General features: G+C 36.6%; 1 protein-coding gene and 1 long non-coding RNA gene across 4 annotated transcripts; one reads left to right on the plus strand and one right to left on the minus strand.

Moving 5' to 3' along the window:
• Positions 1-6,471: 6,471 nt before the first annotated feature.
• Positions 6,472-16,604, minus strand: LOC103415221 (magnesium transporter MRS2-3). Of its 2 annotated transcripts, none has more exons than XM_008353563.4 (6): positions 15,889-16,604; positions 8,556-8,771; positions 8,334-8,462; positions 8,012-8,175; positions 7,698-7,926; positions 6,472-7,234 (listed from the first exon to the last, which is right to left on the minus strand). In XM_008353563.4, exons 1-6 carry the CDS (start codon positions 16,339-16,341, stop codon positions 6,947-6,949), a joined length of 1,479 nt encoding a protein of 492 aa, XP_008351785.1. In that variant the 5' UTR covers positions 16,342-16,604; the 3' UTR covers positions 6,472-6,946. The 2 variants fall into 2 exon arrangements, with proteins under 2 accessions (XP_008351785.1, XP_008351798.1); XM_008353576.4 differs by having other exon boundaries at positions 7,690-7,926; positions 15,889-16,593.
• Positions 16,605-18,522: 1,918 nt separating this feature from the next.
• LOC103415244 (uncharacterized) lies at positions 18,523-20,215 on the plus strand. 2 transcript variants are annotated; one of them, XR_011572357.1, is made up of 5 exons: positions 18,523-18,974; positions 19,090-19,152; positions 19,417-19,509; positions 19,585-19,664; positions 20,018-20,215. It is a non-coding gene; the product is annotated as an uncharacterized lncRNA (long non-coding RNA). The 2 variants fall into 2 exon arrangements; XR_003776475.2 differs by having other exon boundaries at positions 19,448-19,509.
• Positions 20,216-22,986: the final 2,771 nt, after the last annotated feature.

Raw genomic sequence — 22,986 nt, forward strand, 5'->3', positions numbered from 1 at the left:
TTTTTTCCTTATTCAATTAGCCATTTATTTCAAACATTCCATAACATCCTCAACCAATTAATATAATCAATATATTAAAGGCTAATTACATCACCAAATTAAGCCCAAAAATCACCCTAAAGGCCGTTTATCCCTTCTCCAAAGGGAGCCGGCCATTTCCTTCTTTTTTCACCATAATTTTCCTTTTTTGTGACATTGATTAGCCAATTATACAAAAAACCACCAAAACATTCATTTTATGTTTAATAGCCAAATAAATTGCTAATTAAACCTAAATCAAACCCAAAAAAAACCCTAGCCACCTCCTATCCCTATAAATATACTCTCATTTCTCACAAAAAAGCCAATTCCAACACTTCGGCAAAAATCCCAAAATTCTCTAAACACTCTTTCTCTCTAAATTCTAACTTTGGCATCGGAGGTTCTTCGGCCAAAGCCCCCCCCCCATTCATCGTGGGCACGTGAGGCTCTTGGCCCTAACCTAAGGTGTTAATTGTTTTGTGGGTGCAAAATTGTCCAAGATCAAGGAGGAAGAAATTTGCATCCACAGTTATAATCCGGACTTGCAAACAGCTTTCGTCTATGTGTTTGTACTAACGAGTACTACTTAAATACGCTAAAAGAATAAGTTATACGTTCCTCTAGACGATGGTCAACAGAAATCAAAATCCTTGCCTCTAGGCATTTTTGTCAATTCCCTCGATTAAAATAAATTAAAAAATGAAATTTTAGGAACAGATTGTCACACTCTTGCTGCCAAATGGGAATAAGATATATTTGTAAAAACAACCACTAATTAAAATGAAAAATTATATTCGAATTTCAAACATGGGAGATCACAAATTTCAAACGTGAAGATTAATTTCCAAACATTATCAACAAGCATAAAATATTCCCCTAAAAATGAGGCCACATAAAAAAAAATTAAAAAACAACTCGTAAAAACCGATATAATTTTAGCTTAAAAAATATGTAATTTAAATAAACAACAAATGCTGATGTGGTCGTTGGTTCAAGCATCTTAATCAAATCTGAAAAAGAAACAAATGTTTAATCTAAAAATTGTTCAAAAGTTGCAGGGGATTCTAATTATACCTAAAAAAAATCTATATCTTAGCATTAAATAGAGTTTTGGAACTAAAATTAATTTTTATTCTCTATAAGACATTTTTCTAAACTTCATCTTATTTAAGGATTAAATTCTAATTTTCTATTTGTTAAATTGCATGATAACCTTGAAATATTGGCCTATGTTTCCATCTCCGACACCGCAGTTCGAACCGATCTCAAAGAGCTCTCTGCGTCTTTCCTTTCCAAGGTATGGACTTCACCAATCCCATGATTTAGTTTGTTTCTAAACAGGGAATCCCTTAAAATGTGTTAATATTTACAAAGAAGTAGGTTGATAAGAATGTTAGAGAGAAGCGTCAAACCTGATTTTGGAAATGCATGAAGTAAATTGCAGCTGATAAGTATAGTTAATTACTGCACTAATTTCCCTATCCCGTCAGCCATTTTGTAAGATATAATACTAAAAATGGAGAATCAAAATTCAATGTGTATGGTTTTAAGATAAAAATGACGTATTTCTATATAAACATTTCTACGTGCAGAGATGTACTCAAGCATTGTTTCCTACTCTGGTAAAGATGTGTAGAGATATTCGTTTTTTGAACAAGAAAACTACCATAGTTCCTATTGAGAAAACCAGCCAAGTAATCACAATCCATTGGTTTAACTTAATCAAATTTGATCAGCTTCTTAAAAGAGTTAACAGAGATGTAGAACTAACAGGTAAAACTTCTAATTTTGAATGCTGCTACAATACTAAAAGCATCATGGTTAGTTTTTTTATTGAATTGAGTTTATGCTGATGCTTATAACCATGGTCTAAAATATCCATAATATCCCGATATTTCCATCGAAATTTCCGTGTTTTTGGACTACCGATATTTCCGATATCATCGATATTTTAGACCTTTCTAAGTCACTCATATATCTTACCATGCAATGTAAAGTGTAAAATGTTGTACTAATTCATTATATATAAATGATTATGGTGTGTTTAAACTTATTTCATTAATTACTACATATTTTCTACACTCACAATGTTTGCCAGCTCGCGATATAATCAACTTAAATCAGTTATATCTATCATGCAATACATTTCCTTCCAATTTTTTGTGATAAACTAATAGATAATTGACTAAATAAACATCCTACAAAGTTTCAATAAAAATTTCCAAGTTTTTCTTACAATTTCCATGGTTTTTATTCAATTTTTATCGATATCGATAATATCCCGATATTTCCATCGAAATTTCCATGTTTTTAGACTACTGATATTTCCGATATCATCGATATTTTATACCTTGCTTATAACTATACTATCTATAGATGTTTATGGTTGTTTGATGGTTGTGCAACTAACTGAAGACGTCATGGTGCAAAATATCATACTCGAGAAAAAACAAAACCAGCAAATCCAAAATACCTAGTAAGTCACGCTTCTATAACATTATGATTACGCATTTATACATGTATAACCATACAAACATAATATAGAAAACTCTAACTCCACTTTTTATTGTAGAGGAGAACAGTTAGAGTTTAGGCTGAAACTACAACAGATTTTCATGATCACACATTGTAATTGCTTTCACCAACTGTCTTCATTACTTTGACTGCACTCAAAGTAAAGCCGTACCAAGGTCAATATTTAATCACTTCAAATTTGCTATTTGTTAATTGCTATCTTTTATCTTTATAGGAAAACATGTTTTAGGGAGCACATGCTCAACAATTTGCTTTTTCAATCTCGATATCCCAGAACTTTCGAAATATAAACGAGAGTAAATCAACCACTTTTCTTTAATGTTTGTTTTATTTATATTTTTACTATCTATTTGGGTACTGCTAAAAATATGCAATTTAGGTTCAAATACGTAAAGTCGCCCGTTGAAATTCTGCCTACTTCTGCACAAATGTATGCAAAGTCTCCTATTCTAGCTGATGCTGAATTGAAGACAATTAAACAGTAGCTTTTGCTTGATCCTGCACTATACAAGGTTAGTCCACTGTGATTGACATTGTTAAAAAAAAACATCCACTCTTCTGTGAATTGTATTTTGCAACCGGTTGATACTTGATTGTCTATTATAATATGAAAATTTTGTCATATCATGGTAGAATGCATGTCTCATATGCCGAGCCACAATTGTGGGCTACGATTTGAGCAAAGGATGCATGAACCATGGGAAAATTTTAATGTGTTTTTTTTTTTACATTCTTTTTATCTCTTTGCATTGCATATACTGCAAACATGGTTTTTTTTTAAAATACCCAACGCTATGACCTTAGGAACTTAGAAACGGAGAGTAAATTGAAGACACACACAAAGCATGTTAGGAAAAAATAAAGCCTTGGGTTTGTTGTGATGACATAATTCGTTTCTTATTTAGGTTCAAAATAAATTTTATTGTGGAGAACACCACAAATTAGTTCAACTTCTTAATAATAGGAAAGCATGCTGAAAATTTTCTGGGTATTTCTTACCAACTCTCTGGTCATTGAAAATGGCCATGATGATTCTTTTGTGTTGCCACCACATCTTAAAAAATTGATTGGTTGCACAAAAAAGTTTCAAGTCCGTTTCGGAAATCATAAAATGATTTTGGCAAGACAAACTTTGTTGTTTTTGGACTACTTGAGGAGGAAGTACCATTTGAGTCAGTGATTAGCTCCGTTGAACCACACACCTGCTGCAATTACTCGAAAATAAATTATTGGTGCAGAGACGCCCCTCCCTTCTCCACCTTTGCAACCATAGGGTAAAAATATTTAATCAGCTGCATCAAACATGGGTGTGAAAAGAGCGTTATTCACTGAAGAAGAATTTGCAAAAGTTCCCAGGTTGGATTTTTCCTTTAAAGTTATTTATGACTCTTAAAAAGACGAAAGACAATTCTAAATATATTGAATATCTTTTGATGTTGATCAAAGCCACTGGAGTAATGTTATGACATGATAGTTGATAAGTTTTGGCTACCATTTACTATGTTTCTTTGTGACCTTTTTAGTTAGACATTGAATGACAACAAATATCATAATGAGACCCAACCGCAGTCTGCTAATTCGGCCAGGGTATCTGGTGAATTTTTCATGCTGATTGTCCCCAAAATTGAACCTTTTGACAAATTTCCTATCAGCATTGGGAAACAGGTCACAACCAAAGAAAATAAAGGAGAGGTATAATTACAATGCATTGTTTAGCCAGTTACCTTAATCATATCCATGGCAACAACACTTATTCAATTATGCTCCCTGTTTCATTTCAGTGCTGAAGATGTTCATTCCCAAAAGAAATAAGCTATAAGAGACTTAATAATGGATTGGTGCAGAGCATTAGAAATGGGTATTTTATTTTGGTCATTTCACTTTTATAATTGCTTGCTACTGACACTATAAGAACCTAATTTAAATTTGTTTTTTTTTCTTTTTTTTTGTAATCACTGAGGTGATAACAAAATTTGTAGGACCCATATTTGTTTTGTTGCATGCATAGACAAAATATGTGAACTGCATGCTACTTCTGTTTCTTATGTAAACCAAACCAAACCGAACCTTATTAGTTCGGTTTCAGTTTTGGAGGTTCGAAAACCAAACAAAACTTAAGCTCTTTACACTTTATGAATGTAATGCCTATGATGTTTCTTTTGTGAAACTTTGTTGCCAAATTTGAAACTAAGCCTGAGGTTTTTTCAAGGAGCATACTTGATTCAATTAGAGAGGATATTTTATTGGTTATAGAGGAAAGTTTTGGAAGGCTTTGGAACTTGGAAGAGCTTCTCTATTTGTTTGTTTTTTTAATGGATACGATGATCTTTTTCTTTGCAATTGAGATTGTTGATAGAATATGATTGGTTTATATGATCTTGTATATGTACAACTACCTTTTCACTTTTCACTTTCCCCATTTTCTTATAATTAGTCTACCAATGCCTCTTTTCTAAATTCTATATTAAAAAAAGATTAAGTTTTATAAAATAAAAAAATACCGCAACCGTACCAAAACCTAACCGAACAAAACCAAACCAAAAAAAAGGAATAAAAAAAACCAAAAGAAAATTGAACCAATTTTTTTTTTTTAAAAAAACTTGGCTCCTTAAAGTAAAGAGTCATTCCTCACTCGGGACAAATTAGAATTTGACACATCTGTTAAAATTTTTACTTTTGTGCTTTTAGTGGGTTACTGGTGCATATGTCAAACTGCAACTTGATAATCATCATGAATTTTCTCAATAAGACTATCTCCAACTCTTGGGTTAAAACCTAAATTTTTTAACCCATAAACATGTTTTATGCTTCAACCCTCAAGGTTAAATTTTTAGTCCAAGATTTTAAAGAATGAATTTTGGATTCTTAAAGTAACATAAAAAAAACTATTATGTAACCTATCCTAGTTTAATTTTATGAACATTTTAACATAAAAATATTTAGATTCTGATAAATATTGAAAAATTACTAAACGGACACCATGAACCACCATAAAAGAATATAAAACACATGAAAGAATTTTTTTAATTATTTTAGCCATTGAATTTAAATTTGGACCGTTAGATCTTTTTCTTGACTGTTAGATTTGATCATATTAGATCATAGCCGTTGGATTTAATGAATTTATAAATATAAAAGTAAAAAAAAATATACATATATGGTGGGCCAACCTACTAACCCGAAGGGGAATTCTAGGCTAAATTTGCCCCAGAAATGAGTTTCGAGTTAAAACTCATAGTTGACCCAATGGTTGGAGACTTTGAGCAAGTTGGGGTACGTTTAGAACCTAAAATTTGAGTTTTACACGAAGAGTTGGAGTAGGTCTAAGGAGTCGAGCAACAACAACAACAAAGTATTTTCCCCTTAAGTGGGGTCAGCTGTATGAATCATAGAATGCCATTCCACTCGGTTCTGTGCAACGTCTTCCGTCAGATCTAAGTACTAGTTTTTTCTTAGAGTCTTTTCCAAAATCTTCTTAGGTCTTCCTCTACCCCTTCAGCCTTGAACCTTTGTTCTGTAATCGCATCTTCTAACCGCGGCATCAGTAGACCTTCGTTTCACATGTCCAAACCACCGTAACCGATTTTCTCTCATCTTTCCTTCAATTTCAACTACTCCTACTTTATCTCGGATATCCTCATTCCTAATCTTATCATTTCTCATGTGCCCACACATCCAACGAAGTATTCTCATATCCGCTACACTCATTTTATGTACGTGTTGATACTTCATTGCCCAACATTCTGTGTCATAAAGCATTGCTAGCCTTATTGCTATCCTATAAAATTTTCTCTTGTAAGTGCGAGGTCTTATGTCTGAATCTGGTAGATGACGAATTCGATATCAAATTAGGTTGCCTATTGTGTGGCTTACCCGAACTTCCCCCTTCCCGTAGTTTAAAATATATCATTGTACTGAAAGAAAAAAAAGATTAATTATATAGGAACATTCGCCTTTCTCCATTACACGTACAATTGTTGAACACCAACACAGTAAGACGGAACTCCGGCCACACGCAAGTTTTTACGTATTTACATGCAAAACTCACAATAGCATACTTGATGCATTGTGACTTGAGTTCTGCCAATTCAGGTCGCCTAAGATTCCTCAAACTTTGACCCCAATCTTCTTACCAGCTACCGTTTCCTCGACTAGTAATCCAGATGATAGGAGGGATCGCATCTTTTGGATCTTTACACCCTGAAACATTATTCTCTTACAAACATAAAGTACATTGAAAATGCTGATATTTATTGCATTCATATTTGCATTACGTACGGTAAGCGAAGAAGCTGTACACAGTAGTGTTTGTCTAGCCGAAGTACATCTACCAGAGGCAGCACACACTTCAGTTTTAGTTGCGTTCTTGATGATAAACGGCCTGGCCTCACTACTCCAGCAAGCGCTTATGCTTGCAGCATCCGATAGCAGTCGCATATAAGAATATGGTCCCGGCAGTACTGCCACCAACTGTCCACAGGAATTGTGGCATCCCTGCTTTTTCTTTATCAAATAGGTCAATATGGATGTTCATGCCCATGACACCAGCTACAACAACAAGGCCACTCACAGCCAGGGTTGCTGTTGTCAACATGACCCCCATTTGGAGGAGATTGTTCTGTTTGTCATCCAACATTATGTTGATGTAATCCTCTGTGTCGTCGACGTACTCCCTCAGCTGCCAAGGAACAATCGATATACAATAAATATACATGAAATAAAAACAGTAATGTTACACATCTAAACAAGAATGCAGTGATTCATTGATGATAAGAGGAGCAAATTCCACATATAAAGATGAATGCATAAATTTTATACTATGTAGTTATGATATGAAAGAAGGATAGGATGTCGGGAAAAGGAAATTTTGGTCTAGGATTTTGGAGAGTAGTAATGGAAATTGGCAATGAAAGCAACACGTTTTTTTCCAAGAACTGAATGAAGACTTTATAAAAAGATCCGGTTACATGTTTTAAACAAAGCAACATAACTTTATAATAGTTTCCTCGTATATAAGTTTTTGTGACATCCCACTTCCTTCTAGAGCAATAGAAGTTACAGAACCGCTCTCCATTTTAAATTATGTTCACTTAAAAATATTTGCACCGAACAAAATTGAGAGGTAAAATTTACTTGTATACCGTGGATAGCTTGTTCAGTGTACCATCAATTTGCACAAAATATGCCTCCAAAAGCATTTCAAGCTCTTCTACATCGAGTTCCTTTCCTATAGCACTATGCGTGGAGCTAGTAGCGGTCCCATGGCTGTCCCTTCTAAGAAATTGATGCCGGGGGTCATCAGTGTTTTGAGGATCACCTTCAAAATTCAAGTGGTCCCCACCAGCTTCCATTGAGATTTCAGTAGGACCCCTGATACAGTACAACAGGAAAGTTACGACGGAAGAACTGACATGGCTATTAATTAAAATAAGAATGAGATTTTAAGTTTCCTTGCCTGTCATCCATATCTGATCCTGGAGCTTCAGGATCCATGTCATCTCTCTCACCCAAGGACGAAGTGGACGAATTTTCAAGATGTTGCTGAACCAACTTGTCAGTTAGATACATTTCAGCCATATCTTCATCATCATCAAGCAAGTGTTCTAGTTCATCCCTCACCTAGAGGTAATACATGACAAATTTAGCACTGAGAAAGCCATCTAGTTTATCCATTGGTTAATCATGTCATCAGAAATGTAACTTTGCCATGAAGGAAGACCTCCATTTAATCTTTGCCATGAAAGGAAAGGGTATGGATTATCAAATGCTATGCTAACCTTCTGAACACGGCCGGTAATTGCAACCAAGCGACTCTTGATTTGGCGGACGTGTTCCAAATTGAGAGTACTAATCTTTGAAGTGAGCTTATCTAAAGCTGGATGAGCTTCTTGCTCCAATGTTTTTGCCTGTTCTCAAATTTGCATAAACAAGGAAAACAAGTTACACATAATGGAATGAATTATTAAATGAGGCAATCCAATCCGGAATACGGTATTCACTTCACTCTCTAAGACACTGCAAGCAGCCTCAAGGCATGCCTCCAATGCAACAAACTCAAAAGGCAGAACCTTCAAACCATCACGATTCTCCTCCAGACCTTGCTTCTCTGTTGCCTCACCTTCCCCATTTCCACCAGCAGCTCTTCTCACTTGTGCATCTGCCTCTGCTTCTTCCATTTCATACCAATTCGATTCATTGGCATTGCCCTCCTTCTCCTACCCAAAATTAACAACACAAAACAATGACAAAATCACAATTAAATACAATGTTCTAAAAATCAGCCTAGGCCCTAGGCAGTGAAGGCCTACCGCGACTTAGTGCAAATCGTTTCGAAAAATCAGTCTGGAGCTAGGTGGCACCTAGGCGTCCTAGGTGGCTCCTAGGTGGCGCCTATGCCGTCCTAGGGGGTTTTTTTATTTTATTTTATTTTATTTTTTTATTAATTGTATGCTTTTTTGGTTTTTGAGTTTCATGGTGGTATATTTATGGAAATGGTGTACCTAATTTGCAAAGGATGGATTGACTACAAGTTCATCCAATTGTGAAATGAATTGGAGCACTTTTGAGGGGATACATACAACAACAACAAAGCCTTTTCCCACTAAGTGGGGTCGGCTATTTGAGGGGATACATACAAAGAAAAAAAAATAAACTAGATACAACAAGGTTAAATAATTTAGGCTTTGTCCAATTCAATGCAAGGATCATGAACAAGAAGAATTTAGTCTATTATCCAAGAATACACCTCATTATGATTATATGCTTACTGTTTTTTAAATATTGAACTTGTTGGATGAATGTACTTTGTGTATTCTTCTACTTCTATTTTTGCATTTTATTATTTTTTTATTATCCATACAAGTATAGTTTTTTTAAGTGTAAATAGACACTTATTTACAAGATATACAATAAATTTACATAAATTTGCTTAGGCCCCGCCTAGCTGTCTAAGCGTTAGGCCCTTGCCCACCGCTCGACTAGCGCCTAGCGTTTTTTAGAACCTTGATTAAACAACACCACAATTAGCAACACGACTTTTTTTTTTTTTAACAAAAAAATATTATTTGTACTAAGGGGGAAATGGTGTGTTTAGCCTCATAATGAGTTAGCAATAATGTGCAAGGTTCTAAAAAACGCTAGGCGCTAGTCGGGCGGTGGGCTAGCGCCTAGCGCCTAGGCGGCTAGGCGGAGTCTAGGCGGGCGCCTAAGTGGCCTAGGTGGATTTAGGTAAATTTCTGATATATTATATAAATTAATTAAATTTACTATATAAAATGTAAATAATTATTGACTAATATGCTATTTCTTATAGAAGAACATACATATATGAATGTTTTATGTACATATATGAAATGCTTGCCTAGGAAAAAAAAACAAAATATTATCTAAATAATTTATAATTTATATAAGATATATATACACTCATAATATATATCCCAAACTTTTAAAAATATAAAAAACCCACATAGTGGGTGGTTTTCATTGTTAAACCATCAAACCGTCCATCACCCATCCACCCAAGGTGGTTTTCACATCACCCTTCCACAAAACCATCAAAGTCCATGGTTTTCAATTTTAAAATCACAAACCGTCCATGCTCTTTCACATCACCCAAGCTTTTAGTCCTCAACTTGCACCACCAACACATATTGAAATGTTAGTCTCTCTCTCTCTCTCTCTCTTTTCGCACTTTCTCTTCGCACTCTCTTCTCTGCTCTCATCTTCACAGATGAGCTGCAGAAATTATGAAATTATGAAATTATCTTCACCGGTAGTCTCTCTCTCTCTCTCTTTTCACACTTTCTCTTCGCACTCTCTTCTCTGCTTTCATCTTCACAGATGAGCTGCAGAAATTATGAAATTATGAAATTATCTTCACCGGTAGTCTCTCTCTCTCTCTCTCTCTCTCTCTCTCTCTCTCTCTCTCTCTCTCTCTCTTCACAGAGACGAGCTACATCAAATTTTCCAGGTCTCTGCTGCTACGTACGAGATTGGAAGTTGTAGATCCTTTGCGAAAATTGCAGCAAGTTTGGAATTTGTAGCTAGATTCAAACCACCTACACTGCCGCCTAGCCCGCCTCAGGCGCCTAGCAAGTGCATAGGCAGCCGCCTATATCCTCCCCGCCTAACTGAACGTTTTGGTCTAAATCGGGTCGGAGCTCCGCCGCCCAGCACCTAGGCCGATTTTTAGAACACTGATAATGTGGTTCAAATTAGTCTTTGGCGAGAATTGAACCTAAGACCTACTGGACTGTAGTACTAAGTGGCCACAATAATCACAATTAACAATGTTAGAATTCCCTCCTCATGAAATTAAATGCCTATCTTTAATGCGCAGCTGTCTAAGAAGAAAAATCCTTGGACAAAGAAAGGTTTTTCCAGTTTCAAGAACTGAGTAAATGTAAAGCAGCCCAATATTGATTGCTTTGTCTATCCTCTTCCATAGTTTTCTAGAAGGCCGTTGATTACGAATATATATATGTTTTTAGCCTGAAGCTCTTATGCAGAGTGTGAGTGTAACAGAAAAATAGTGAGTTCATCCAAAAGTGTGTGCGTGCTCTTGAGTTAGTCAGCCTCTAAAGTTTAGAGAGATTAGTGTTTGTAATCCCATTCAAATAGTGGACGTATTTTGGACTTTGTCCTGTGGTTTTTCCCTTCACATCGAAGGGTTTTTTCCACAAAATTCTGGTGTCTTTTTGTTCACTTATAATTTCTGTTTACATGTGTTTTATTTCCTGTGATTTACACCAGCAGCAAGCTGCTGTTTTCGCTGCAGCAAACTCAACAATTGGTATCAGAGCCGGGTTGCTTTGTAGATCATGGATGTCAACACAAGTCGAATGGTGAGCCTAAATGGAAGAAACTACATTATTAGGAAGTAAAAAAATGGAGGACTTGCTGTATTGCAAGGATATGTTCGGTCCAATTGAAGGTGACAAGCAGGAAAAATGTCCGATGAGGAATGGAAGAAACAAAACCGAAGAACCATTGAAGTTATCAGGCAATGGCTTGATGATAGTGTGTATCATCACGTTTCGATGGAGACTAACGCACTTCCGTTGTGGAAGAAGCTTGAAAGCTTATACGGAAGAAAGACAGAGGGCAACAAAGTTTTGTTGACGAAAAAACTTGTCAATTTAAAGTTCAAAGATGGCACCTCCGTCAATGAACACTTGAACGAGATGCAAAACATTGTCAATCAGCTCTCTTCAATGAATATGGTGTTGGATGACGAACTACAAGCTCTCCTGCTTCTCAATTCTCTTCCAGACAGTTGGGAAACCTTGGCCATTTCTGTGATCAACTCTGCTCCAGATGGAGTCCTGTACATGAATCAAGTCACTGCTAGTTTGCTGAACGAAGAAACGAGAAGAAAATCCACGAATTCTTCCTACTCAAAAGCTTTGGTTGTAGAAAAGAGGGGGAGGAATAAAAATAGAAGTGATTATCCTCAGTCTGATGGGAGTTCAAGAAAGGACGTCGTATGTCATTATTGTGGTCTAAAAGGTCACTATAGAAGAGAATGCAGAAAACTCAAGAAGGAGAAGAAAAATGAAGAAAAACAAGAAGAGAAAGATAATGCTGCTATATCCTTAGATGGTGATATTATTATTCTCTCGGAGTGTGAAAAATCATGCTTGAATATGTCTTATGAAGATACCACTTAGACAGTAGACTCCGGAGCCTCCTTTCATGCTACTTCGAACAAGGCACTTTTTTCATCATATAAGGCTGGCGAAGTGATTGGTGAAGTGATTCTAGAAACTGGTCGTGGCAGCAAACTCATGCTCAATGAGGTTAGACATGTGCCAAACCTATGCCTAAATTTAATTTTTGTTGGAAAGTTGGATGATGCCGGATACAAGAATAAGTTTTCAAATGGGAGATGGAAGCTCAAAAAGGGATCCCTCGTAATTGCAAGAGGAAGAAAATGCTGCACTATATACAAAACCCATGCTCAACTATGGAAGGGGGAGCTGGATGCAATGGAAAAGGATGCTTCGTTCAATCTATGGCACAAGCAGCTGAGTCATATGAGTGAGAAGGGTTTGCAGATTCTTGCAAAGAAAGAAATCCTCCCTGAAATTAAAGGTATGCACATAAACAGCTGCATTCATTGTTTAATAGGCAAGCAGCATAGAGTTTCTTTTCAAAGAAATCATGAAAGAAAATCAAATATTTTAGACATGGTTTATTCGGATGTGTGTGGGCCATTGAAATTTAAATCCTTGGGTGGTGCTTCTTATTTTGTCACTTTCATAGATGATCATTCAAGAAAAGTTTGGGCATATGCTTTAAAAACAAAAGACCAGGTGCTGTCAACATTTAAAAGCTTTCATGCTATGGTGGAAAGAGAGACGGGAGTGAAACTAAAATGCATTCGCACCGACAATGGCGGTGAGTACTTGGGGCCATTTGATGAGTATTGTAAAATGCATGGCATTAGACATGAGAAATCTGTTCCGAGAACTCCACAGCACAATGGTGTTGCGGAAATGATGAATCGCACCATTGTGGAAAAAATAAGATGGTTGTTGTCTAATGTGAAATTGCCCAAAACTTTTTGGGCAAAGGCGATGAGAACATCATGTTATTTGATTAATTTGTCTCCTTCATCACCTTTAAATGGAGATGTTCCAGAGAAGGTATGGAGTAAGAAAGGTGTCTCATATGGACACTTGAAGACATTCGGTTGCAGAGCATCTATGCATATACCCAAGGAGGAGAGATCAAAGCTTGAAGACAAGGCCAAGCAATGTGTATTCTTGGGTTATGGAGATGAAAAATTAGGCTACAGATTATGGGATCCTGAAAGCAAGAAAGTGGTTCGAAGTCGAGATGTGGTTTTCTTTGAAGACCAAACAATTGAAGATTTTGAGAAGAATGTAAAATGTGATCAGCCTTATTTTGATAGTCTAATTGATTTCAATCCAATTTCTCCTGTTGTAGCTCACGATGTTGAAGGGGGAGCTGAACTGAAATTACAGATGATAATCATGATGGCCAAGAAAATGCACCGGTAGATTCTAATACCGAAGAGAGTCAAGAAGAACAACCCACGTGTGAACAAGATATGGAGTTAAGAAGGTCCAACAGACAATGTGTACCATCCATGAAATATTCGCCGCACGAATATGTCCTACTTACAGATGGTAGCGAACCTGAATGCTTCCAAGAAGTGCAATCTGATGTTCACAACAAAGAATGGTTGAAAGCTATGCAAGAGGAGATGAATTCCTTGCATAAGAATCATACGTATGATTTGGTGGAACGACCAAAGGGAAAGAAAGTTCTTCCAAACAAATGGGTTTTCAAGCTAAAGTACAACGCGAGATTGGTTGTGAAGGGGTATGCACAAAAGAAAGGCATTGATTTTGAGGAGATATTCTAGCCGGTTGTGAAAGTGACTCCAATTCGTGTTGTTCTGGGATTGGCAGCAAGCATGAATCTGGAGATGGAGCAATTAGATGTCAAAACAGCCTTTCTACATGGTGATTTGCATGAAGATATTTATATGGAGCAGCAGGAAGGTTTTACAATCAAGGGGAAGGAGCATATGGTCTGCAAGCTGAAAAAGAGTCTATATGGACTTAAACAAATTCCGAGACAATGGTACAAGAAATTTGAGTCCTTTATGGTTGATAATGGGTTCAAGAAGACAGCTTCTGATCATTGTGTGTTCATTCAAAAATCCTCCGGTAAGGATTTCATTATATTGCTTCTATATGTGGACGATATGTTAATTGTTGGTCTGGATGCTGATAAGATTGACAAGTTGAAGAAGTTAAGCAAATCCTTTGATATGAAGGATTTGGGACCTGCGAAACAAATTCTTGGCATGCAAATGGTTGTCTCAAGAAAGATATATTGAGAAAGTACTTGAAAGGTTCAACATGGACAAAGCCAAGTCTGTAAGCTGTCCATTTGCTGCTCACTTCAAGCTAAGCAACAGCCAATGCCTTTCAACAAAGGAAGAAATGGAAGAAATGAAGAAAATTCCCTATGCTTCAGCCGTAAGAAGTTTAATGTACAAAATGGTTTGTACTAGGCCAGACCTTGCCCATGCGGTAGGAGTGGTGAGCAGGTTTCTTGCAAATCCTGGGAAGGAGCATTGGGCAGCAGTTAAATGGATTCTAAGGTACCTTAGAGGTACTTCAAAGTTATGTTTGTGTTTTGGAAATAATAAGCCTGTTCTTGAAGGCTTCATGGATGTAGATTTGGCGGGAGACAAAGACACGAAAAGATCAACCTCAGGCTATTTATTTACTTCTGGAGGGGGAGCAGTGTCTTGGCAATCTCATAAGGATTCGACGTGATCATGGAGTGCCGGCTGTCGACTACCTGACGCCCTCCCCCTCCTCCTTTATCTCATAAGTGTCTTGGCAATCTAAATTGCAAAAATGTGTGGCCTTGTCTACTACAGAGGCAGAGTACAGTGCCATTACAGAATGTTGCAAGGAGATGTTGTGGTTGAAGAGATATTTCAAAGAACTTGGTCTTCACCAGAAAAAGTTTGTCATCTACTGCGACAATCAAAGTGCCATCCATCTCAGTAAGAATCCAAGCTTTCACTATAAGTCTAAACACATTGATATCAAGTATCATTGGATTCGAGATGTGCTTGAGAAAAAATTGTTGCAGCTGGGCAAAGTTCATACCAACAACAACAAGTCTGATATGTTGACGAAGGCTCTTCCTAAAGGAAAACATGAGCAGTGCACAACATCAGGAGGTCTGCGTTTCTTCGACATGAGTCGGGAAGGGGGAGATTGTTAGAATTCCCTCCTCATGAAATTAAATGCCCATCTTTAATGCGTCCAAGAAGCAAAATCCTTGGACAAAGAAAGGTTTTTCCAGTTTCAAGAACTGAAATGTAAAGCAGCCCAATATTGATTGTTTTGTCTATCCCCTTCCATAGTGAGTTGATTACGAATATATATATATATGTGTGTGTGTGTGTGTGTGTGTGTTTAGCCTGTAGCTCTTTTATAGAGTGTGAGTGTAACAGAAAAATAGTGAGTTCATCCAAGAGTGTGTGCGTGCTCTTGAGTTAGTCAGCCTCTAAAGTTTATAGAGATTAGTGTTTGTAATCCCATTCAAATAGTGGACATATTTTGGACTTTGTCCTGTGGTTTTTCCCTTCACATTGGAGGGTTTTTTCCACAAAATTCTGGTGTCTTTTTGTTCACTTTTAATTTCTGTTTACTTGTGTTTTATTTCCTGTGATTTACACCAGCAGCAAACTCAACAAACAACACAGCTCAATACTAGAAATCACAATTGCAATCATAAACAATGGCCATTAGACGAAATATTTAAACTTCTTGGAACCTGGATTTTCGCGGGTTTGGTGGTGGCTTGGTGGTGGCGCAAAAGCCGCCGCTGAAGCTCCTCAATAAATGGAGTGACAGACGGGTCTTGGGAATTGAGCAGCAGGACCTCATGGGCGGTGATGATGGCCTTGATGTGCTCCAAGTTGATCACGATAGCTCGCTCTCGACCCAACACCGTAGACGGGTAGGAAAGAAGCGGATCCAGGATCCGAAGGTCCCGAGCGGGTAGACCGGTCCGCCGCATGATGGCGTGCTTGCCAGCCTCGACAACCTGGGCTTGCCCGCTGGAGTCCAGAAGCAGCCATGGCCTCACGCCAAGCCCCTTCTTCCGCAGCCCGCCGGCCACCGAAATGCCGAGGCCGGGCATTGTGGGTCGGGTCGGGTCAGAGTCGTCCTCCGCTGGGGCTGTGGCCGACTTGGATGGGTGGTGAGTGGGATGAGGGATTCTCATCGCGGCGGTTGGGAATTGGAATTTGCAGGTCAACCTCTCCTGAATCCCTCTCTGCTTTGTTAGAGCTGGGATGAGTTGCTGTGTTCCAAGTTTTGCTGTAAAGAATTAAAGATGAGATCAGAGATGGTAGACAAGATTAATATCCCAGACTCAACTGGGGGAAACATTTTCAGTAAGCCCAAAATACGGGGAGGTATTATTAGAGTCATGCTCCTTCTCATTTTGAGAAAGACCAGATTAGTCATATGATTAAAGAAAGAGTTAATTTCCAATGATCAAACTGCACATGATAGTAAAAAAACCAGATCTTTTTTCCTAGGGATCCTAAAGATCCCGTGATCGTGATCGTTCATTGTACATCGTGCGATCAGTTTTCGTTAGGTACTATTTATATTTAATTTTAAATTTTAAATTTTAAAATAATTTCTGACCACACAATTTATGATGAACGATCACGATCACGGGATCATTAGAATCCCCAAGAAAAACATCTGGCGAGGATCCTTTTCTGTAAAAAATAGTCACATAATAGGGTCTACGAGCCATCACAGAAAAATTTGGCCAATAATAAATGGGAAATCATGCCAAGTCCTTCAAATCGACGATACAAATAAAGTTACATCGTGTTCGGATGAGAAAGTTTAAGATTGAGAAATTTTAAAATGACGGAAATTGGAATGACATAATTTTATTTTCTAAAATTTGTGAATTTTCCTATTTGGAAGCAGCCTCTTCATAATTGGGGGTAAAGCTAGCCGACATTTACCTCTCTCAAACCCTGCATAAAGCTAGAGCCTCGTGCACTGGGTACCACCTTTTTTTTTTGTGAATTTTCTTATTTAGTTAACATAAAAAAATAATGAAAATTGAAACATAATTTGTTATTTTTAAACTCCCACTCATGAAAATTTAGAAATGACACTTATTTACATAGAATTTAAACTTGGGAATTGAAGGTCCCAAATTCCAAATTTTTTTCCCTACGCGAAAATTCTAAATTTTCTATATTTATAAATCCAAACAAAGAAATTAATGTACGTCAAAACAAATGTGATTCGGTAGTGAAAACTAAGCATAGCTCAGACTACGTCCCTACATATTAATGTCGCTATTGAGATCATCTAACATGTTGATGTGGCTATTGCGATCATGCGAACCACCACAATGCACAACTGATGAACAAATCTCTACCAAACTTGCTTGATGTATGGTAATCTTAATTTTAGGGCAAAATAGGTCCAATGAAAGCTTCCAAAAATGCTTAAAATGGTTCGTCGGTGTTTAGATTATTTTTAATTTGAAGTCGTTTCTGTTTGTATTCTTTCTTCTTGTTTTGTCAAACATAGAATTCATTAGAAGAAAATATTTTTTTTAAGGCTAAATGATAGCTTTATTGACAAAGTTAAACAGTACAAGAAGTTACTCGATCCAAAATTATAATCAAAATACAAAGCCAACTTCGGCTAGTCAATGAGCTGTGCCGCACTGCCGCTAGCCGAAGGACTTAATTTTTTGCTGAAAGGTTACTTTATTACCAATACAACATTATACCTATACTAAAACCCCAACGACGTTGTACTATTCACGGACAGTGCGCGGACCAAAATGCCCCTCAATTCGTTTGTTAAGCCACTTTTTTGCCATCTTTTCTACAGTAAAATGACTTCCTTGCCCTCCTAGGCCATTCTTCTGTCATCTTGTTTAAAGCAACTGATGGCAGGCAAAAAATATATTAAAAAATGTGAATTAAATCCGGTCACATGTTGTGTGGCACGACAAACTATAAAAATTTATAAAAAACATTAGAGCAGGGAAAAAAAATGATTAAAAATGGTGAGGCCGGTTTGGTGCTCTTCTACACCACGTGCCCACCATCCGTGACCGTGAAGCCTTTCTTTTTTTGAAAGTTTTAATGAAAAACTCACGGTACTGTTCACTTTAACAAAAAAATCACATTTTTACATTAAAAAGTCAAACTTGATAATATTCACTTTACCTTTATTTTGTCCTTATCATTAAAACTCAAAGTTTTCAAGGTCTTTTCATAAGTTTTTTTTTTCTTTTAACCTGTTCATGGTTTTTTAAACCCACACACATGATATGTGGTACAGAAAAAGATAAACAAATGATAAAAAAATCGGTTGTAGGACCAAAAACTGATTAAAAATTATCAGATGTTCAACCCGACCACAGGATTGTGGCACAAAAAGGATAAAAAATGATATTCTATTCTATATATACTAAAGCTCAGTGGATGGGTATTGTTCATTAACAGTGCCCATCCGGTTTTACCCCTCTTTCATTTTTGTTTGCAGCTGTTGCTCCCATTTGAAACGTGTTTTTTGGTGTTTTTGGTTGAGCTTTGGCCACGTTGCGTTTTGTAGGAAAGATATTGGAAGAGCATTACACATTTACTTCCACTTCCAGCATCTTCCACTTTTTCATTTCCTTTTCTTTTCTTCACTCTGTTTTTCCGTCTCTCTTTGCGTTTCTCTGTATGTGACTCGCTGTTTTTATCGCGATCCGATCGTTTAGAAGGGTGGTTGGTCTGTTTTTTCCCGCTATTTTCCGCGAAGGAATCGCAACGATTTGGGTGCGTTGGTTGCTGTGTGCCGTTATTCTGTGCTTGGTTGGTAAGAAATTTTTTTAATTGATTGTTGTAAAATTCGATTCCTGCTAAGTGTTTTCTTTATTTTTTTTTCCTATTTTGCGTGTGGATCTTTTGTCTGATTTTGTTTTTGGTTGCAGGAAACGTTTATCTTCCAACTTTAGGGTTTTGTTGTGGGAGTTTGCAAACCCTTTCTGGGCCAGGTATATAATTTATCTTTGCACTGTGCTTTTTATTAGATCTTGGAATTCACATTTTCGTTTTTTTTTTCTTGGTTTTTCTTGGTTTCCTGAGAAAATTGGGGTTGTTTGGCTTATATTATATTGCACGAATTTGAGCTGAATTTTATTGGGTTTGTATTTGTTTTTGGAATCGGTCTCCAACAATCTTCGTGATCTTCACGTTTTTTATTTTTAAAGTAAAACTTTATGTTCTTCTTTTCTTGATGGATATGCTTTTGTTTGTAGGTTGATCATTTTGTTTCATTTTGTGAAACAGTGTAGCCTTTGTCAATCAAATGCTTTGCTGAAACATCCAATAAGAAGAATAAAATAACTATGGTAAGAAGCAACCTAATTTCAGAAATTTTATGTGATTCAGTTTTTAAATTATAATCTTCTAAAAACCTTTTGTAGATTGCAGAGCCATTGGAGAGAGGACTTGTTGAGGACATTGAGAATGTATATAAGCTACAATGTTCGTTTCTGCATTGCAGGTTGAGTATAATTTCCTAGATTTGATTTATGCCTTCAATCGTGTTAAGTCGTTTAAATGTACTATTTGGTTTTTGGGGTTGAATAATGCTATCTGAATCTTGGGTTTAAAATTTTTGTAGCCTTGAGTTGAACTTGATCCAGAGCTAATGCAAATGGATTTTATTATTCCTATATATAAATGAATGATGGTTGTTGAATTTTTTTTCATTTATTGATATCATAGTTTGCCATCGTCTGTCCGATTTCTTCATGTAAAAGTATTACTGCTAATTAATTACAACTGTATTAACATTTTGTTTCAGTTGTAACTTCTTTTTTTTTCTCCGGATGATCCAAATTGTTTTATTTGCAGTGAACGCTTAAAGGAAAATGTGCTCTTATGGGATATTCCATGTTCAAGTAATTATACAAATGAAGCACTGGGATGACTGTCAATGAGGAATACTAGACTAGCCATTTTTGTATATCAATGACAAGGCATTTGACAATGTCTTTTCTGTAAGTCATATAAACTTAGACAACTTTGTAAAAATATTTGCTCCATTTTCTACATGTTTATCTTAGTCTTTGGTTATTTATATGTTAAGAATATAGTCTATAGTTATATTTTCGCTCCCGCAACAACGTGCGGGTAAAATTTACTAGTAATTACATAAGAAGAAGCCTAACTACAACAAACACACAAACAAAAAAATAGACCTCCGTTGTAACCAAGAGCCCAAAACATAAAAAACAATGAAGCAAATTCTAACAGCTTCCTACACTGTCGTCGTTGGAAATCTGCTTGTCTATCAACTGAACCAACGTCCCCAACACACACCTGAAATCAAGCTAAAAAGAGCCCCAAAAGTAGATGAAAACAGAGCCAACGCATAACCCCAAAACAGAGCCCCAAACACTGCTATTGAGCACCACAATTGTAGCCGCCACAAATCGAAGGAAGCTAGTGGGAAGAAGCAGCCCACTAGCAACAGTGCCGTCAAAGGCAAACCCAATAAAGGAGGTGATGTGAAGATCCGAGCCAGAGGTCAAGACACCTTCCAAGTGAGACGCGATAAATTGCGATGAACTTAAGTAGGAACCTAACCAGATTTCGAATGGAGTCAATTGGGATGGAGAGTGAAATGAAGGGGGAAATGAAATAAAACAGGGAAAATAAGGTTAAAAAGTGGAAGGAAGGGGGAAATGGAAAAAGGGCAAGAAGGGGCTACAAACAGAGAAATCAGGGGCACATGGGGTTGGAGGAGAGTGGAGAACAGACCCTTGGATTGGAGAAAATAGAAGCTGAAAGAGAAGGAGAAGGAAGTGAAAGGAAAAAAGAGAGGAGAAGAAGAGTACTGCCACCTATGGAGCAAAAAATAATCAAGAAAAATATGGAGGTGACACGTGGATTTTAGGGTAAAAATGACAAAATTATCCTCAAGGAACACCGGAACTCCTACACGGGAATAGTGGACAATCATCTCTCAATCAAGTCAAAAGTGCCCAAAATAGGTATTTATTCAAAACCTATTTCATCCATCCTCATCAAATTTTCTCCACAAGGTAACCCCAAAACATTCCTTTCAAATTATATTAATAAGCTAATTAATTGATTTATTACCTAATTAATCTATTACTTGGCTAATTAACTACAAATTACACCCAAAAATGCCACAAAGGGCCGGTCACCATCTCTCCAAAGGGGGCTGGCCATGCCCTATATATACTATCCCATTTTCTTTAAAAACCTAGGTTCTACACTCTTGCAAAATTCTCCAAATTCTCTAAACATTTTTTCCTCAAAATTCTAATTTTGGCATCGGAGGTTTTTCGGCCAAAGCCTCTCATTCATCGTGGGCGCGTGAGACTCTTGATCTTGACCTAAGGCCTCTCATCAGTATAGATCTCTTCGAACTTAGATGCAGGCTTATGCATCAAATAAATGGACGGTTCTTCGTAAAAATGCTACTTATTACCAAAATCGTCACCTGGGAGAGAAAGCATTGCATTGCTACAGAATTTGATCCCGGGGCTACGAAATGGATGGAACTGGGAAACTCACACAAAGGAGAGAGAACTCTCACGAAAGAGCTAGAGGACAGCAGTGACTGTATACATGAAAGACTTTGGCATTGGGCACTTACTTAAATTGCCAGTATATATCGATAAAGAGGATGCACTAGTACAACATTGATTAATGAACTTTTGCAGGTACAACATGGGATGAAAATGTTGCTATGGAAAAAAATATAACTCCAATTTTAATCTTTCAATAGATTGACTGGTAATCTCAAATTACCGACTACAGATGATAGTACGCGAACCACCTGCTAACCATAGCAAGACAATCTTCAGGTTTGTACTCGGGAGCTGCGTGGCCTCCCCCCTGCTCGAAGAGAAATTTTAGTTTAGCTTTTGCTCAAACAAACTGTTGTGTATTGTTGGAAATTTGAATAGTTTGAGTAGAAATTTCTTTGTTCCACATTGGCCATTCCTAAAAGATTTTATCACTTTATAAGATTTTGTCCTTTATAGAAAGTGATTGGACTAATAGGTCTGGAGAATAAAATTGGGCTCACTCTTGGAGTTGGGCTTTGGAGTGCACTAATTAATTATATATAATTATAATTATATATATATATATATATATATATATATATATATATATATATAATTATCAAAAGATGGGCCTTGGGCCTTGGGCTCAGGCTCTAATAATTAAATTATTTAATTAATTTTGAATTTAATTAATTATTTGTTTTTTATCAACAGGCTCGGGCTCTAATAATTAAATTATTTAATTAATTTTGAATTTAATTAATTATTTGTTTTTTATCAACAGACTCATCCTTTTAGATGAAGTATGAAGAGTTCAGAAAGAACACAGAGCAAAGCACCCCTCTGGAGAAGATGTCTCCCAACAAACACATCCCATTCTCATACCTGTTGCGAATAAGCATCCTTTTATTATATATACATCCATCTGCATGGCATTTAAGACACAGAAAATCAATATTCTTCTTCTACAATCTCAAACATCCTTTCTGAGAGAACCACACAAAAGTTCGCCAGAAGTTAAGTTTTCTGGTGCTGGAATTCTAACTTGATCGTTGAATCCTGGTGAAGCAGATGCCCGTAGAACTACAAGCACTGAGTAGGGACGAATTTCTGTTTCAAGAACATTGCGATACACAAGCCTCGATCTTCAATCTTTCTGTTTTAAATTATTTCGTTGTTCATACTCTGTTCAATATTTATTCGTATTTATTATTTATTAGCATATATAAAATTATCACAGATTGTTGACATTTATCCAACATGTATAAAATCAAAGTTTGA

The sequence above is a fragment of the Malus domestica genome, chromosome 10 (assembly GCF_042453785.1).
Source record: "Malus domestica chromosome 10, GDT2T_hap1".
Lineage (NCBI taxonomy): Eukaryota > Viridiplantae > Streptophyta > Magnoliopsida > Rosales > Rosaceae > Malus > Malus domestica.

Excerpts from the sequence above, each read along its gene's own strand:
- LOC103415221 (XM_008353563.4), bottom strand. The coding sequence starts at position 16,341 with ATGAGAATCCCTCATCCCACTCACCACCCATCCAAGTCGGCCACAGCC. Across the intron at positions 8,772-15,888 it reads CCAAACCCGCGAAAATCCAG|GAGAAGGAGGGCAATGCCAA; the intron begins GTTCCAAGAAGT and ends AATTTTGGGTAG. Across the intron at positions 8,176-8,333 it reads TTACCGGCCGTGTTCAGAAG|GTGAGGGATGAACTAGAACA; the intron begins GTTAGCATAGCA and ends TATTACCTCTAG.